General features: G+C 52.6%; 1 protein-coding gene across 12 annotated transcripts in view; it reads right to left on the bottom strand.

Moving 5' to 3' along the window:
* Positions 1–1,254: 1,254 nt before the first annotated feature.
* Positions 1,255–18,742, bottom strand: part of FGD2 (FYVE, RhoGEF and PH domain containing 2) — a 26,262-nt gene continuing 8,774 nt past the window's right edge. For 4 of the 12 annotated variants that reach the window (XM_003128369.7, XM_005665926.4, XM_084967892.1 and 1 more), the window contains 12 exons: positions 17,763–17,919; positions 17,432–17,570; positions 16,860–16,918; positions 16,484–16,630; positions 15,699–15,791; positions 8,610–8,689; positions 8,494–8,524; positions 7,993–8,085; positions 7,164–7,295; positions 3,786–3,932; positions 2,423–2,569; positions 1,255–1,837 (listed from right to left, as the gene is read on the bottom strand). In XM_003128369.7, the coding sequence (XP_003128417.2) occupies positions 1,622–1,837; positions 2,423–2,569; positions 3,786–3,932; positions 7,164–7,295; positions 7,993–8,085; positions 8,494–8,524; positions 8,610–8,689; positions 15,699–15,791; positions 16,484–16,630; positions 16,860–16,918; positions 17,432–17,570; positions 17,763–17,919 (1,441 nt within the window). In that variant the 3' untranslated portion in view covers positions 1,255–1,621. The remainder of the gene's footprint in view (positions 1,838–2,422; positions 2,570–3,785; positions 3,933–7,163; positions 7,296–7,992; positions 8,086–8,493; positions 8,525–8,609; positions 8,690–15,698; positions 15,792–16,483; positions 16,631–16,859; positions 16,919–17,431; positions 17,571–17,762; positions 17,920–18,742) is intronic. The other 8 variants (XM_084967894.1, XM_084967895.1, XM_084967896.1 and 5 more) reach the window with 4 other exon arrangements.

Here is an 18,742-nt window from a genome sequence, read left to right as displayed (position 1 = left end):
GCTATAGCCACCGGCTTATGCCACAGCCACAGCAACACCAGATCCTTAACCCACTGAGTGAGGCCAAGGATCGAAGCTTCGTCCTCATGGATGCTAGTCAGGTTCATTAACCACTGAGCCACAACAGGAACTCCTGTGTACTTATTTTCTGAATAAGAAAATCTCCAGAAAGGCGGAAATTGTGTCTGTCTTTTTCACAGCTTTATTCCAGTATAGGAACTGCATTTGCCTCATAGGAGATGCTTAACAAATATTTGTTGAATGAAAGAATGGACTTACGGTCAGGCCAGCCTGGTCCCCAGAAAGATTGTGCCAATTAGGTTTTCTTGGGCTTTAAAAAATTACTTTAGGAGTTCCCGTCGTGGCTCAGTGGAAACCAACCTGAGTAGTATCCATGAGGACGCAGGTTCAATCCCTGGCCTTGCTCAGCGGGTTAAGGATCTAGCATTGCCATGAACTGTGGTGTAGGTCGCAGTCGCAGTTTGGATATGGCGTTGCTGTGGCTGTGGTGTAGGCCGGCAGCTACAGCTCTGATTAGACTCCTAGCCTGGGAATTTCCATATGCCACAGGTGCAGGCCTAAAAAGAAAAGAAAAGAAAAAAAATTTACAGAAGGGATGTGATCTCAGGTTGGGGGATAAACTGCTGTGCCTGGAAGGGGGCAAAGATCTCTGACTTGCCTGTTTCAGAGGCAGAGCCTAGCAGCGGCTGGGCCTGATGGAACCTCCTTCAGGTGTCAGGGCCCAGGCTGGGGCCCCTGGATGTGGCCTGCTGGTCACTGCCACCCCCTGCTGGTCTCCTATGAAAAAGCAGCCTCATACACCAGCCAGAGGGCCAGACAAGCTCCTGCTCAGCCAATGCCCTGCTACCTGATGGACAGGGCTCTGGCATCCACCAACTGTGTGACCGTCAGCCAATGACTAAACATCTCTGAGACTCAGTGTCCTTATCTGGAAAATGAGGACAAAGTCCTGAGGGCAAAAACAAGATAATCTATGTAGAAACACCTAGACCAGGGCCTGCTCCAGTAGATGTTTGATATTTATTCTTTTAATGTTTTTATTATAGTTGATATCGTTATTATTATTATTACCCTCATGCTTGGCACTCGGTAGTAGTTTGCTTGCTTTCTTCTTCATCCAGGTAACCCAGGCTGCAAATCAGACTCACGTGGGCACCCCTAAAACATACTCATGCCCCCGAATCCCAGGCTAGTCAAAGCACAAGTTTTTGGTGATCAATAGAGGCACTGGTATTTTTTGAATTTTCAGTTTATTTATTTTTTCCATCGGTATTTTTTAAAGCTCCCCAGGTGACACTTATGTGAAGCCCAAGCTGAGAACCATACATGTGACCAACAGTCCTGGGTTACCTGGGACTTTCCCAGTTTTAGCGCTGAAAGTCCCACATCCCAGGAATCCCCTTAGCCCTGGGCAAACTGGGATGCTCTGTCACCCCCTCCCCAAAGGAACAGACCCACGTTTTCTCAATTCCAAACCAAGACACAGTTCGAGCACAAATAGAAACCTGTTATTTGAAAACTCAGCTTGGGGTGGTGGGTCAGCCAAAGCGACAGCCCATGGCAGGAGAGGGGCTCCAAGGGGAGCATGGCCAGCGGTGCCTCAGTCGGAGAGGTCCCCGTCACTGGGCTCCCCAGGGCTCCAGCCACTGGCCGCTCGCTCCATGGCCTTCACCCAGCGGCCCTTCAGCTCCTCAGTTTCGGCCTTGAAGATGTAGAACTGGCCTGACTGTTGCAGCTGGAAGACCCGGGGGTCCCCCTGGGGCCCAGCAGTCACCTGGTAGCCCAACAGGGGGATGGAGGCATGAGCCCGCATGTCCTGGGAGAGAGAAGAGAGCTGAGGGCTGCTGTCCCCCCACCCCATACTGCTGCCTCAGAGAGCCATGCAGAGCGATCCCTCTGTGGCACAACGGTGACGTCTTGGGGGCACTGGGTCGCAGGTTCAATCCCTGACCCGGCACAGCAAAGCGAGTTAAGCTGCAGCTGCAGCTTAGGTCACAACTGTGGCTCGGGTCTGATCCCTGGCCTGGGAACTCCATATACCACAGGGCAGCCAAAAAAAGGAAAAAAAAGAAAGAAAGCAAGCCAGGTGGAAGTAACAGCCCCACTCCTACCTCTTGCCCCCTAAACACCCACGAAGCGCTTGGGCTGGTGGGAGGGCATTGAGGAAGAGATCTGGTCACCCCCTGAGGGGAACACTGTCATTACCTGGAGTCTGGGCCCAGCTCTGAAAGCCACTGATCCTGCCATTCTAGGGAACCTGGTCCTTGCTGAGGCTCAGTTCCTCATTTGACTTATGGGGTCCGCCCTTCCCTCCCCCACCCCAACACACACACACACACACACACACACACACACACACACACACAGAAGGCCAAGGTCTGGGGGGGCAGGGTGGCGTTACCTGAGGGGCAGCGTAGACATAGAGCACCAGGGGGTCGTCCCGGGGGATCACACACCAGCCCCGGGGCCCACTCTTGCCCCACTTGTCCCCAAGGAGCTGGAGGAAGCTGCACATTAGGCTCTGCTCGGAACCCATCACAGATCCTTTCTAAAATCAGAGAGAGGGACCGTCAGGGAACAGACCGCCCGCTTGGTGACAGACGTCAGTCATTAGAAAACATTATTTCTAATCCTCCAAGGAGGCGTTATTTGTTCCCAAGGCTCTGAGAGGTTTCCCCGCCACAGACTTGTAGTCTCACAGCTGGCTAGTGGCAGAGCCGAGGACAAAGCCCAGGCAGCCTGAACTCAGGGCAGGTGCTGGAGGGCTTATCAGCAGTCAGTCTCCCCAGGGATCAAAATTAGAGCCTGAAAAGGGGCAGACCACCCCCTCTCTCCAGGAGCAAGCTGTGTGGCCTGGCGATCAGGGCGGATGTGGGCAGGGCTGGGCCTAAAAGAATAGGTGAGGATTGGAGCCTGGGCAGATGTCATTGGAAAGGAATCCCAGGAAGCTGGGAGCTGAGTACAGCTGGAATAGGCTGGGGTCTTCTCCCACCTCCTAGAGGCCGAATGAAGGATGTCAGCCAGGTTTAATGAGGGAGGGGCAGAGGGGTGGTGGGAACCGGTGTACCAATGTCTGGACTGGGTAACCCTGTATCTAACAGCACAAAGCTGAGACAGGTCCCCGTCTCGGCTGGGTAGAGCTGGGTAACACTATATCTACAGCACCAGCCAGTGCCCTAGAGGTGCTGACCAGCAGCGGGAGTAGCCTGGGGACACCTATGGGGGTGGGGAGTGACTCAGGCCCAAGGGCAGCAGAGAGCATGTGTGGCAAAGATCAGAGAGCTGGCTCCTAACTCTCTGTGTGACTTGGGAAGGGTCACTTCCCTGGGTCTGGGTCTCTGTGGGATGGAACCAGTTGGTCCATGAAATTCCTTCTCATTAGAAAGGAGTCCACAGGCTCTCTCTTCCCTGTAGTGGCACCCTGACCTGGAGACTCAGTGTCCCCATCTGAGAAAGAGAATCAGTCACACCAGCTCTCCAGCTCCTGGGTCTGCTGAGGCAGGGCCAGGGACATGAGCAGGAGTGGTCCTTAGAGGCCCAGTGGTTACTGGATGGGGACACAGGGGAGAGACCAAAAGCCTGGACAACATCCTGGAGCCAGAAGTTGCTTCTGTGTCGATGTAAGTTCTGTTCTGTTTTAGGGGGGTGATGGGGTAAAGGGGGTGTCTGTGGGCAGAGAGAGATGGCGAGTGACCACGGCAGGCTTGTTCCCCAGCACCGAGGACAGCGCCAGCCCCTGGGGCCCTGCACACCTTCACCCTCACCTCCAGGATGCCTCGCCTCTTGTCCTCCTTGTCCTCAGGGATCACGTTGCCAGTGAGGAATGTGTAGCAGTCGAAGCAGACGCGGTTGGGCCTGTTGTCATCATACTTGAGCTCAGCCCGGTAGTCAGAGCACCTGCCGCATACCACCTGGGGGAGGATGGGCAGGAGGGGCTTGGGGGCCGAGCGGAGGCACGGAGATCCCTGTGTGTGCCTTGGCCCAGGAGGTGGGAATGTGAGAGCAACCAGGAACCGGAGGGAGCAAAAGGAAGCTTCAGGAGAGGGAGGGAGGCAGGGATGGGTGTCCTTGGTGGCAGCTGCGGTGCAGGAGGAGCACACGGGCTCTGGGCACCCCTGGCTAAGGGCTCGAGACCTGCCCTCACCACCCCCCCTGACCTACAGGAGCTCGACCTCTCTCCCTTCAGGTTCTCCCTCTGTGAGGACAGCTACTCTCCCAGGGGCCTGCCCTGCCCACACCCCTTGCATCTAATTCATTCTCCCCGGGCTCTCCTCCCTCTGCGTCTCCCTTGACCCCCTCACCCACCAGGTGACCAGCACTGGCACGTCTACCTTCACCTGCAATGAGGGGGCAGTGACGTGCGGGGGCCACTGGCAGTGGCTGGCCCTCCCCAAACGGCCTATCTTTACAGTTCTCCAGTTTAGCATTAAGACTTATGGAGATTTCGCAGCCCACACGATCCTAGAGTTAAGCATGTTCTGATACAGAAATGATAGGCTGGTGGTTTCTGCCAGGAAGACCTGCCATAGTATGGACTGTGGAGTGGCGCCTGTCCCCCATCCCACCTCAGAGAAGCCCAGTGGTGGATCATGCTGGGGAGACCAGGTGAAAGAGGCCTGAGAAGATGAGGGGAGAAATGCAGGTCCTGCAGGATGACTTCCGAGAATACGGGGGGTGTCAGGGCGAGTCCCGGATGTGGGATTGGAAATGGGGGACAGGAGACAGAGAGGAGGAGGAAGGGTTAGTCATCTATGTGCCCAGCACAGCACGTGGCCAGGGAGGGACCAGCAGGAGAGGGCTGGGCTTGCCCCACCCTTGCCAGGATCCCAGTCTGGCAGGCGGGGAGGCTGAAACTGGGCACCCAACCACCGAAAGGATGACTCACTCAGTACAAAGGTTCGCACAGGCACGAGAAACCCCAGGATCGGGCCAAGGGTGCCACACACAGCCCCACACAGGGCTTCAGCTCCCTTGGCAGTGTTTTATTTTTTATTGCAATTTAAATTTTAAAAATATTATTAGTGTGTAATTTTCAAAATAAAAAGCCATTGAAAAATGACTTTATTTTGAAAAATTTCAAGCCTGAAGACAAGTTGAAAGAATAATACAGTAATACCCCCCCACCAAATTCATCAAATGTGAATATTTTTTGCCACATTTGATTTCTCTACTCTCTCTATATGTATATATATATATATTTTTCCTGAACCATTTGAATATAAATTATAGTCATCATGTCACCCTCTCACCCTCTCCTAAGACCAAGGGCATTCTCCTATCAGCAATGTCACCATCACACTCTGGGTAGTTAACAGTGAGACAACATTACGATCTATGTACACCACATGATCAACTTTTCCCCCAAAGGTCCCATCAACGACTTCTGTATCTGGTTCTGTTTTTTCCACCAAGGACTTGATCAAGGATCATACATTTCATTTCATTTAGTTTTCAGAATATTTTGTTACCTTCTTGTACCTGGAAGGCAGGTCCATGGGTTTTGTTATATTGGGTGTTGTTATATTGGTCTTTGTGCTTCTTTGTATTTAACTATTTTAAATAATTGTTTTGGTTTTGTTGTTATTTTTATGGCCACACTTGAAGCATGTGGAAGTTCCCAGGCTAGGAGTCAAATTGGAGCTGCAGCTCTACGCCACAGCCACAGCCATGCCAGATCCGAGCCGAACCTGTGAGCTACACCACAGCTCATGGCATTGCCGGATCCTTAACCCGCTGAGCAAGGTCAGGGATTGAACCTGCGTCCTCATGGATACTAAGTCGGGTTTTTAATCTGCTGAGCCACAACAGGAACTCCAACTATTTTAAAATAATTTTGAAGGTACAAGTGGCAAGTGGGAACCAACTCGAGTCCTATTTTACTGATGTGACTTCCCAACAATGGTAGGGAATCACCAGATCCTTTCTATTTGGCTCTGGGATGGAATTCACTCACATCTGAACATGGGTGTGTCCTAGTCCTAGAAATTTCCTTCATGTTCTGATTGCAGTTTAACACATTTTGGGGACACCTCCCTGACTGGCCCCAACCGGCCCAGCTGGTCTCCCATCCTCTGAGGTCATTAAAGACTAAGGCCGTAAAGGGCTTTCCTGTTTGCAGAGTAAATGCAGAAGCTTGTAACGTCAACAGAGAACAGCTCGAGTACAGCAGGTGCTTAAAAAGCGAAGCAAGATCTGCCTCTGATAACTGGGCCTGAGCTGATAAGAGGGAGTGGACACGGTTCCTTCCTCAATCAGCTGTGGCTTTTCCTCTGCGTGAGCTTTGCTGGAGTGACGGAGGAGGGGAAAGCAAAGGAGGGCAGGGAGAGGGGAAGGGTGAACCTGCTTTGGTGGAGTCCTCAGCACCACCCTGAGGTTAGGGATGCATAATCCCCATTGTACAGGGGAGGAAACTGAGGCCTGGACCTGGCGGATAGAGTCAGCAGCAGAACTGACCAGGTGCTGGAGCGCTGAGGAGGGGATGTTAGCTGAGGTCGGTCGAGGAGACCGGATGGCGGAGTTCCCCTTGTGGCTCAGCAGAAACGGATCTGATTAGCATCCATGAGGATGCAAGTTCGATCCCTGGCTTTGCTCAGTGGGTTAAGGGTCCAGCGTTCCCCTGACTGTGGCGTAGGCTGGCGGCAGCTGTAGCTCCAATCTGACCTCTAGCCTGGGAACCTTCATATGCCCCGGGTATGGCCCTAAAAAAGACCAAAAATAAAAAAAGAAGAAGAAGAAGAAGACAGGATGGCGAGGGGTGAGTGCATAGCAGGTGCAGGCTAGGGAGGTGGTGGGTGCAAGGCCTGAGAGGGTCTGATGGGTTTGGGTGCCCCACACCCTGGAACTGGAGACCATTTCTGGTCCTGGGCCCGGGAGTCTTGGTAAGGAGGCAGGTGACTTTTCAGGGTCAGCTTTGAGGGGTGTCTCAAGGGAGTGGTTTAACTGGTCTGCACCTCAGGTCCCATCTGCAGATGGGGATGAGAACTGACCTGCTTCACAGGTGGGCACCGTGGGGTCAAGCGAGGTCACTCACATGCCTGGCACGGAGGTAGTGCCCAGAGCGTTTGGCTGCTCTGGCTGAAGTGGGAGGAGCTGGCAGGGAGGGGAGACTGAGCTGGAAGGCCGAGGCCGGGTGGAGTACTCACGTAGCCGCAGGCCCGGCAGTGGTGGCGCCGCCGCGTCAGGGCGTTGAAGGGCTCCTGGCAGCGCATGCACATGGTCACCATCTTGTCTCGGATCCACTGCGGCGCCCGGAGGCCCAGTTCCTTGGACTGCAGCTGTGGGACAAGAGGGTGGGCACCTCAGGACCCCCTCTATCTGCTCCTGGAGGCCCTGGGCTCTCTGCCCAGCTGCCTGGGGCAGGGATTCTGTGTGCTGTGACCTCTACATGAAGCTGACTGAACTGCTAAGGACCACGAAGTTGGTTGCTATGAGCCCTATTTCATACTGAGGCCCAGAGAGGTCAAGGGACTCAGCAAAGACACCCAGCAGGCCAGAGTTCAGAGCTCAGACCTGAAATCAAGTCTTAGACATTCTCCATAACTACCACCCCACCTGCCCTCCACCTTCCCTTTGTCTCATGTTTATTCAGGCCATTTCCAGACCCAAACCTGTGTGTGCATGCGCGCGCGCGCGTGCACGCGCGCGCACGCGCGCACACACACACACACACACACACACACACACACACACCCCACTCCCTGAAGCCAGACTTATACACATAGATGTGAAATCCTCCCTATGGATAGTTGCATATAGAGGCTCCCAAAGAAATTTCTGGCTAATAGGGGAGTCTTTGGCATTGGGTTTCTGAGCAGGGTGAAACTGGGGTGAGTGGGCGTCCCCTGGTCCTTTCAAATCACTCATGGTGGGGGGCACATCCTGGCCTCCAAGCTGGCTTGGGCAGAGCAAAGAGGCGGGATCTGTCCTGGGGGAGGCTGGCAGCTCCGGGAGGGAAGGGGTGCCTTCATTTACCTCCTGCTCCTGGGCGTCTCCCTCAGGGCCCTGGGCTGCAGCCTTGAAGGTTTCATTCCGCTTCTCGATTTGGTCAATGGCTGCTTGGCAGGCCTGGGGGGGGGGTCAAGGAGGGAGGTAGGGAGGGTGCGCTCATTTGTGCATCCGTCCACACATTCCGCAAACGTTGCTAAAAGCCTACTGGGTACCGGGCACTAGGTTCCAGGGCACATTGGCTTTTTTAAAGGGGGAGAAACTATTAGCCCCAGGTAACAGATGTGAAAACTGAGGTTCAGAGACATTAAGTGACCTGCCCCAGGCCACCAGCTGGGCAGTGAGAGGCACTAAGATGTGAACTCAGATCTGTATCCAAAGTACCAGAGAGCAACTCTGAGGAAGAGCAGGGAGTAGCAGCAGCACACACACACACACACACACACACACACACACACACTGCACCCCTCCTCTCCCTCAGCTTGGGTAGGGAGTCAGAATCCTAGGGGCCCTGGAGCGTTCTGATACCTGCATCCAGGAGATCATTTCCTCCTGGGACCTGCTCGGAAAGTGAACACACATGTTGAGAAGAGCAGCCCCTCCCTGTGTTCCCGTCTCGCCCAGCCCTCAGCCTGCCTGCCTACCGGGCCTGCAGCTCCAGGGTGCGCTGCTTCCCGGACACCAGGAAGGAGTGGGGGAACTCGGCGTCAGTCAGCTCTCGAACCTGCTCAGAAAGGGAGGGAGAGACCTCTCAGCCTCACCACCCCCTCTCCACAGGCACCGTGGGTGAAGGGAGGTGGACTGCATGCCAGGGACAATTCGAATTCAAGAGACAGGGCAGTGAGCTTGTTCAACACCTTCTGGGAGTTCCCAGTGTAGCTTGGTGGTAATGAACCTGACTGGTACCCATGAGGATGCAGATTCAATCCCTGGCCTCACTCAATGGGCTAAGGATCCCGTGCTGCCCTGAGCTGTGACATTGGTCACAGATTCGGCCTGGATCCTGCGTGGCTGCGGTTGGGGTGTAGGCCGGCAGCTGTAGCTCTGATTTTTTGATCCCTAACCTAGGAACTTCTATATGCGGAGGGTGCAGCCCTAAAAAGCAAAACTAAATCAGTAAATAAATAAGGAGCAGAATGAAGATTCAAACTCAGGCTTTTAGTCCCCAAGGGTAAGGGAGGAGCACATCTATTTCGGCCCCACTGCTAGAGCCCTGCAAGCACAGACCTCCCCCAGGCAGTGGAGAGAGAGTCACAAGAGTGGCTAAGACACAGACCCAGAGCCCCAGGGCCCAGCATGGGGGAACTCTGTTGTCACTGAATCCACCTGACCCTTGGGGCCCTCTGCTGGGGCCCTGCCATGAGATAACCAGGCCTTGTTACACCTTCAGGCAGCCCATCCCACCCAGAGAGCATGACTCCAGGCCTAGTCTACCCCTCTCATAGCCCCTCCCTCTAGAAGGGGCCGAAGTGATTTGCACGTGTTACTCTTGACAATGGGGAGGCTCTGAGGGCTTATAAACAGAGAAGCTTCTGTGGAGAGAGGTGTTCCGGGAAAGCAGCTCCAGCCGCTGGGCGAGAAGGTCAAAGGGCTGGGTCTGGGGAAAATGGGACAAACCAGCAGCCCAGAGGCCAGGTAGGAAGTGATACTCAGAATGGTCGAGGCTTGCCCAGGGCCTGCCTGCACCTGGGGAGAGAGACAATATCAGGAAATCTGGCCAGATGCCACAACTGACTGAATAAGGGAGGGGGAGAGGGACTAAAGGGGGAAATCTAAGGTTTGGAGACCACAGCTAGGAAGAAATATGATGCTTTTAATAGAAAATGGGTTTCTGGGAGAGCCCCTGACCTGAGGGGCCACCACGGCAGAGGGGCAAGATGGAGGTTTCTAGAGGACAATTCCCAGAGCCTAGGCTCAACCACCAGACTCTGGATCAGTTCAGGCCCCTGCCAGCCTGTACTGTGTCTTTGTGCTAGTTTTAAAAAGATACTCCTTCCTCAAAACACTTTACTGACATCTGTTGGCAAACTGGCATAATAGTCGGATTTTGTTGAACCAGACGCTTGACTGCCATCTGCTGGACAAGGAGAATGGTAAATATACAATCTACGCGGCCAGCTGTGGGGGAGCTGTGCTCATCTCAAACGAGGCGTGCTCTTGCAGTGCACAACTTGCACAGCTGTCCATGGAGATGCCAAGTATATGTACGTGCTTGCACCCCTTCCTTCTTCTTAGGTAGGCCCTGTGCAGGACAGCACAACTGGACCAAGTCGGACCCTGGGGGAGAACTAGCTGCTGAGAACTAGACCTCCTTGATACTTAGGAAGGCAGAGGCCAGGGGGTCACAGGCCAGTGGGAACTTTCTGGTGGTCAAAGACCAGACCTGCCTCCAAAACCTCAGACTCAGAAACGCAGGTGGGTAAACAGCTTTGCACCTGCTGGGCTCATGCCATCCAGCAGAGGGTGCTGTGCAGCCACCAGAGCACCAGACACGCCCTGCAGGGACCCTGTTCACTGAGACCAGCAGATGCCAGGAACCAGGCACGCACACCGGGTCTGTGAGCCCCCATCATACAGCCTGAGTATCTGACACTCTCAGGCCGTTCTCTCTTTTTCTCTTTCTGTTTTGGTCTATTTCTTGGCTTTTTTATCTGTCGATCTCTGCCTCTTTTTTCTCTGCCAGTCCCCAGACAGTGCTGCCAATCTCCATTTCTCTGTAATTCTCCATAACCTGCCTTTCTCAGTCTTACTCATCAAGGCTGCCAGATATACAAGCTTGCACGCACCCTGGCCTCTGAGATATTCTGGCCACTTTAGGAAGGAGAGCTGGATGCTACAGGTGGGAGGGGGGGCTCATCTGCATTCCCAAAAGACCTCAGTGAGCTGAGGTGTGGGGAAAGGGCTGTGACCCCCACCCCCCAGTAGGTCCCCATGTCCCTCCATTAGCCCTCATCCCCCTCAGGTTTGCATCCCACCCCCAGGCCCTTGATTCAGCCCCAAATGCCAGGCAGACTCAGTCAGGAGCAAGGACAAGTACCTCCTGCTGGGGGCTCTCAGGGGCTCAGGGGGTATACGAGGAGGGTGTGTTCTGGCTCCAGTCCTGCCTGCAGCCTCCTCTTGGGGCAGATGCTGGGAGATGGGGTGGCGTTGGGGCAATAGGATAGGGAATGTGGAGACGGAAAAGTACCAAGATGGGCCAGATCTGACCTCTGCTTCTTCAAGCCCCAGCCACCTGCACTTAGGGGTGACCAGAGAGGGGTGGTCAAGAAGGTTCCCACACCATTTCCTCCACTAGAGTTGCAATTCTGCCCTATGCTTTATCCCTCTGGGTTGAAGCCTCAGTAGGAAATCGTATACAGTACGGTGCTTGAGGATAGAGGCTCTGGAATCTCTTACACCTGAGTTTGAGCATGTAAACCAGGATTTGCTGTGTGACCCCAGCAGGTTACTTAACATTCTGGACCTTGGCTTTTTTAGAAATACATTTTTAGAAGGTTTTAATTTTTTAGATCAGTTTTAGGTTCACAACAAAATTGAGAGGAAGGTACAGAGATTTCTGCGCAGCCCCTGTGCTCACAGATGCACAGTCTTCCCCATTAATGACATTTCCCCGAGTTCCCGTGGTGGCTCAGCAGTTAACGAACCTGACTAGGATCCATGAGGTTGCAGGTTCACTCCCTGGCCTCGCTCAGTGGGTTAAGGATCTGGCCTTACTGTGAGCTGTGGTGTAAGTGGCAGACGAAGCTCAGATCTGGTGTTGCTGTGGCTGTAGTGTAGGCTAGCAGCTGTAGCTCCAATTGGACCTCTGGTATGGGAACCTTCATATGCCGCGAGTGCAGCCCTAAAAAGCAAAAATAAATAAATAAATAAATAAAATTCCCCAACAGAATGCTACATTTGTTAGAATCAACAAATCTACCTTGACACATCACTGTTACCCAAAGTTCACAGTCTACATTAGGGTTCACTCTTGGTGCAGTACATCCTGTGGGTTTGGATAAATGGACTCTAGCATTACAGAACCACACAAAGCAGTTTCACTGCCCTTAAAATCCCACCTGTTCCTCCCTCCCTCATCCCTCCCTTCCCTCAACACCTGGGAACCACTTATTGTCTCCATAGTTTTGCCTTTGCCAGAATATCATGTCATTGGAAACATATAGTGTATATACATGGTATGTATGTATGTAGCCTTTTTAGATTGGCTTCTTTCACTTAGTAATATGCATTTAAGTTTCCTCCATGTCTTTTTATGACCTAATAACTCTCTCTTTTTTTTCTTGGGTTGCCCCCCGACCCCCCGCCTTGACATACATAAGTTCTGGGGCCAGGGATCAAACCCTCAACACAGCCGTGATCCAAGACAACACTGGATCCTTAAATTGCTGTACCATAAGGGCACTCCCAATAGCTTATTTCTTTTGATCACTGAGTAATATCTCGTTGTTTGGACGTATCACTTTATGGCCCTATTTTTAAAAATGGGATTAACTGCAGATATATTCACACACTGGCAAACCGTACACAGTTTTTCACTGTAGTCTCATCTGCAGACACTGACAACTGAGAACAATCTAAATATTCGTCAGGAGAGGACTGGCTGGACAAATTGGTACATCCACACACTGATACTATGCAGCCATGCAAAAGGACAGGGATGCCTCTAAGGCACAGAGTGCAACCATCTCCAGAATTTACCGTTAGTTAAAAAAGGCAAGTGCAGGATATCCTACTGTGGTGCAATGAGATCCACAGAGTCTCTGCAGCACCGGGATGCAGGTTCGATCCCCTGCCTAGCACAGCGGGTTAAAGGATCCAGTGTTCCTGCAGCTAGGGTGTGGGTTGCAACTGAAGCTTGGATTTGATCCCTGGCCTGGGAACTCCATATGCCAAGGGGCAGCCGAAAAGGAAAAAAAAAGGGCAAGTGCAGAATAGTATGTAGAAAATAGTCTCATTGTTTATGTGAAACAAAAGTAAGGAAACCATAATGAATATATTATTAGTTTGTAAATGCAAAGACTACCTCTGGCAGTCCTCATAAGAAACAAAGGCTGGCCATCATCAAAAAGTCTACAAACAAGAGTTCCTGGAGTTCCTGTCGTGGCTCAGTGGTTAACGAATCCGACTAGGAACTATGAGGTTGTGGGTTCGATCCCTGACCTTACTCAGTGGGTTAAGCATCCAGCGTTGCCATGAGCTGTGGTGTAGGTCGAGGCCATGGCTTGGATCCTGCGTTGCTGTGGCTCTGGTGTAGGCCGGCGGCTACAGCTCCGATTAGACCCCTAGCCTGGGAACCTCCATATGCCGTAGGACATAGGAGCAGCCCCAGAAAAGGCAAAAAGACAAAAAAAAAAAAAAAAAAAAAAAAAAAAAGAGTTCCTGGTGAGGTGCAGTGGGTTAAGAATCCAACTGCAGCAGCTTGGGTTGATCCCCCTGCAGCTCAGATTCAATCCCTGGCCCAGGAATTTCCATATGCCACAGGTGTAGCCAGAAAAAGAAAGTCTACAACCAACAAACGCTGGAGAGGGTGTGGAGAAAAGGGAACCCTCCTATACTGTTGGTGGGAATGTAAACTGGTACAACCAATATGAAGAACAGGATGGAGGTTCCTTAAAAAACTAAATATAGAGGTTTCCGCTGTGGCACAGTGGAAAAGAATTTGACTAGGAACCATGAGGTTTCAGGTTTGAGTCCTGGCCTCACTCAGTGGGTTAAGGATCTGGCATTGCCATGAGCTGTGATGTAGGTCACAGCCATGGCTTGGATCCTGCGTTGCTGTGGCTCTGGCATAGGCTGGTGGCTGTAGCTCTGATTGGACTCCTAGCTTGGGAACCTCCATGTGCTGCAGGTGTAGCCCTAAAAAGCAAAAAACAAAAAGAAAAACAAAACAAAAAACTAAATGTAGAACTGTCATATGACCCAGCAACCCCACTCCAGGACATCTATCCAGAGAAAATCACAATTCAAAAAGATACACGCACCCCAATGTTCACTGCAGTACCATTCACAATAGCCAAGACACGAAAGCAACCTAAATGTCCACTGACAGAGGAATGGATAAAGAAGATGTGGTACATACATGCAATGGAATATTACTAAGCCATAAAAAGAATGAAATAATGCCATTTGTAGCAACATGGATGGACCTAGAGATTATCATACTAAGTGAAGTCAGACAGAGGAAGACAAATACCAAATGATATCACCTATATGTGGAATCTAATAAAAATGATACAAAAGAACTTATTTATAAAACAGAAACAAACTCATACTCTTCAAAATCAAACTCATTGTTACCAAAAGAGATATCATGAAGGAGTAAAGGATAAACTGGGAGAATGGAATTTAATATACACAGTACTGTGTGCAGAACAGATAACTAACAAAGATGTGCTGTACAGCACAGGGAAATCTACTCAATGTTCTGTAATAATCTGTATGGGAAAAAAATAATAGATATGTGTATATGTATAACTGATTCACTTTGCTACAAACCTGAAGCTAATACAACACTGTAAATCAACTATACCCCAATCAAATTAAAAAAAAGAAAAGAAGCAGCAAAGGCTGCCTCAAGGAAAGGGATCCAGGGGATGGAGTCAGGAGGAGACATTTGATTTCATATATATGTATATATATATATATATATATTTTTTTTTGGCCACGCCCTTGGCATGTGGAAGTTCCAGGCTAGGTTTCGAACCCATGCCACAGAAGTGACCCATGCCACTGAAGTGATAATACCAGATTCTTAACCCACTGCACCACCACGGAACTCCTGATTGCATATATATATTTGGTATAGTTTGATTTTAGAATGTGTATTATTTATATTTTTAGGTAATAAAATTATTATTTTTAAGTGATTTTTAAAAACCAAAAACATGGAGGGGAGAACACCCCCCCCATCACAGGGCTGCTACGAGGACCCAATGGGATGATGCAAGGCCCAACCCACAGTGACTGCCCCAGTCAGTGGGCACTGTTATGGACTGCCACCCCCACTCATTTGTGGCTGTTTCTGGATGGGGACACACCCAAGTCGGCAGCTGAGCTGACAGTGTAGACCTTTCCTATTCAAAGCATGGGGAGCTGCAGTAGCGGCGTCACCTAGGAGCTGGTTAGAAATGCAGCATCTGGAGTTCCCGTCATGGCTCAGTACTTAATGAACCCGACTAGCAGCCATGGGGACTCAGGTTCGATCCCTGGCCTTGCTCAGTGGGTTAAGGATCCAGCATTGCCGTGAACTGTGCTATAGGTCTCAGGCGCAGCTCAGATTTGACATTGCTGTGGCTGTGGTGTAGGCCAGCGGCTACAGCTCCGACTGGACCCCTAGCTTGGGAACCTCCATATGCTGCAGGTGCAGCCCTAAAAAGACAAAAAAAGAAAGAAAAAAGAAATGCAGAATCTCAGGCCCCGCTTCAGACCTACTGCATCAGCACCCACATTTTAATAAGACTCCCAGGGGACTCATGCACATATTACAATTTTCAAAGCCCTGGTATAGATGGTAGGGAAAACAGAGTGAGACTGAGAGCGAGGCAGGGCTGTGGACATGAAGGCTGGAAGCGCATGTGAGAGAGGTCTAATCCCCAAACTCTCCCACTTCTGCATTGGCCCCTGCCCTGAAACACCGGGGTTTCCAGACTGAGACTGGGGTTGGCCCCTCCTGCCACCCCCTAAACTTGGTCCCACCTCGGATGAAGCCTGACGGTGGTTGGGGTCCCTCTCACCTTCATTCCAGCCACGTCGATGCGAGTCCTGACCTGGAAGTGGGCGCCCACCTGGATGACCCGGGGCACACAGTAGAGCAGCATGTTGTTGAACTGCAGGAGACACCAGCATGAGTGAGTGCACAGCGGCTGCGGGGGCAGGTGGCTTCCCTGGGAGCTGGCTGAGCCCCATCCCCCCAATCTCCCTCCCCTCTTGCCACGCCCTGGGCCAGTTCAAAGGACATCACAGGTTGGTAAGGAAGGGTTTGTCCAGCCCCAGTCCAACTAAGATGGTCACGGAAGGGCTGCCCCGGCCCTGGGCATTAAGGGACCACAGCTGACCTTTGAAACCTGTGAAGCCTGTGGCCTTTCTCATGGTGGCCAAAGGCGGTGGGGGCTCAAACCTCCCCTCCTCAACCTCCAAGTGGGACCAGTTTCAGATCTCCAGAAGCCCTGGCTTCTTTAGCACAAACCCAGGCAGTTCTTTTAGCAGCCAACCTAACTCCTTCCTGCTGTGCACTCTACAGAGCACATTGTAATAGTACAGGCTTTGCTGCCAAACAGACGAAGTTCAAGTTCTGACTCTTGCTTCCGAGGGCACATCTGGGAACCCCTCAGTTGGGAATCCCTGAGGCCTGGAGGCAGCATGTGACTTGTTCCAAGTCACCTGGGTGCCAAAGCAGTAAAGGATAGAGAAACAGGCAGGTTCCTGTTGTGCCAGGTAGATGCCAGGCAGGCAGGACCTGGGGCAGAGGGGTCTGTGGACTTCCCTCCCCAGTGTTGGCGGGCCCCCAGCATTTCCCTACCAGGAAGAGGTAGCGCTCCATGGGGCCGTTGCGGCGGAAGGAGATTTTGAGGACAGGGCCTTCGCGGAGGAGGGTATTGGAGGGGTCCACTATGTCGTCCTCCAGGCCCAGGCGCTGGTACACTTCCCACAGTTCCTGTAGCCGCTCCTGGGTACAGGAGGTATACCCTCAGCCAAGGCCGGGCAAGGCCCGCCTGCTTCGGGAAGGTTTGCCTTGTGTGGACAGGGACAGGGTATGAGGAGGCGGGCAGTCCTGGGCCAGGATGGGGGGATGGGCGGATGTAGAAATCTGGGTGGGATGGGGTAGAGATGTAGGGAGGAGGTGAGGGGCCCCAGTGGATGCCCGCTGCTCCCCATCCGAGGGCTGGGGTGCTCACCATCTCAGTGATGGCTGCGTTGGAGTGCTGAGCAGCTGAGAAGATCATGTTGAGGGCTTCTGGAATAGGGGCAGGGTCAGAGTTACCCCCTGAAAACCTGAGGCAGGAGGTCCTTGGGGCTTAACCAAGTAGTCTTAGGGCCCGCCATGAGCAATTCCAGGAGCGGCCCTACCCCTGTAGCCTGGCATATGGGGTGTCTGAATGATGGGGGCCATTTTCCACCCAGGGTGGAGAGAGGAGAAGCCACTGAAAGACAGGGCTTGGGCAGTTGGCTTCTGTGATTGTCACTGTTCCCCAGATCTAGAGGGTGCAGGCATGGCTTCAAATGCTAGCTCTGCTCCTTTCTAGCTTGTGTGAACTTGAGCGAGTCACTTAACCTCTCTGGGCCTTAGTGTCTATAAAAAATGATAATGCTCTAGGTAATGTCTCTGAAGCACCAAGAGTCAACGCTGATGGTTGTGTGGGGCTCAAATCTCCCCCATAAATATGCCATAAATTTGGGGAGTGGTACACCATAAACTCGGGGAGTGGTTGGAGCCTCCCAGCCCCTGGATTCCCTGGGGTGTCCTCACTCTGGGCATCAGCCAGGTCTGGGGCCTGGGCTGGCAGCTTCTGGACGTACTCCTTGAGCAGCAGCTCATAGCGTGGGATTCTCTGCACAGGTTCCAGCATGTGATGCTGCAGGGTCAGGCTGCCCGAGGCCTCGCTGCTCTTGGGGAGGGAGTGGGGAGGAAGATTGAGGGGTGAAAGGGGGGAGGGCTGGGGCTGGCTGCCCCTGAGGGTTGGGGAGTGGGCAGGGCAGGTGTAAGCAGCTGAACTGGGGGAGCTGCACACCCCCCACCCCCCGCCAGGAGGGCGGAGGCTGGCAGTGCAGGTTCTGCTCCATCCCCACCCCCACCTCACCTGAATGCGGGTGATGACCTCCTGGAAGGGTGGTGACTTGTCAGTCCAGGTGGCCAGCAGCTCAATGGCTCGCTCGAAGTTCTTGACATACTCACTGTACATCTTCAGGAAGGGGGCCAGCTTCTGGATCACGTCGCCGATGCGGGGGGTGGTTGTCCTGAGGAAGGGGCACTTGGTACGGCCCTCAGCCCGGGGATCTCTTCCCTTGACTCCAGGCAGCATCAGGTGAGGCTAGGCTCCCCCAAACCCCCAAAGAGCCTTGCACAGCACTTCCAGGTGTGGAAATGGGGGCACGTCATCTTTACACAGTGTGGTTCACCCCCCTTAGACTGGGAGCCCCCTGAGGGCAGGTGCTGCTCTCCCCCACTTCGGGGAACTGGGTTCCCCTGAAGGCCCAGCACAGTGTCAGGCCCACGACAGGTGATGTTCGATAGCCAGCTGATGCTTCTTCATGTAACAGTAACAAGGGCCACAGGCCAAGCGCTACCCTAGACCCGCCGTGTGTCTCATCTCATTTAATTCTCACACCGCCATGTGGGGGCAGAGAGGCCCATCTCAGAGAGATAAAAAAAGGTCTGTTATCTGGAGCTGCCCTCCCTGAGTCTGATGCCCAACTGCACCACTTACTATTGCTGTGTGATCTTGGACCAATTATCTAGCCTCTCTGTACCTTCATTTTCCCAACTGTAAAAGTGGGCATGATGGTACAGAGGGGCCCATGGGGCTGCCTTTTCTTTTTCTTTTTTTAGGGCCACACCCAAGGCATATGGAAGTTCCCAGGCTAGGGGGCTGAACTGGAGCTGCAGCTGGCCGATCTACACCACAGCCACAGCAATGGCAGATCTGAGTTGCATCTGCAGCTTACACCACAGCTCATGGCAATGCTAGATCCTTAACCCACTGAGCGAGCCCAGGGATTGGACCCGCATCCTCACGGATACTAGTCAGGTTCTTAACCTGCTGAGCCACAAGGGGAACTC

Source organism: Sus scrofa, chromosome 7 (assembly GCF_054392235.1).
Source record: "Sus scrofa isolate SSC_HxYL_T2T_F1_AM1 chromosome 7, Sscrofa_HxYL_maternal_Yorkshire_Landrace_v2.0, whole genome shotgun sequence".
Lineage (NCBI taxonomy): Eukaryota > Metazoa > Chordata > Mammalia > Artiodactyla > Suidae > Sus > Sus scrofa.
The sequence above is the reverse complement of the archived record's forward strand: the minus strand, read 5'-3'. Positions and strand labels throughout refer to the sequence as shown.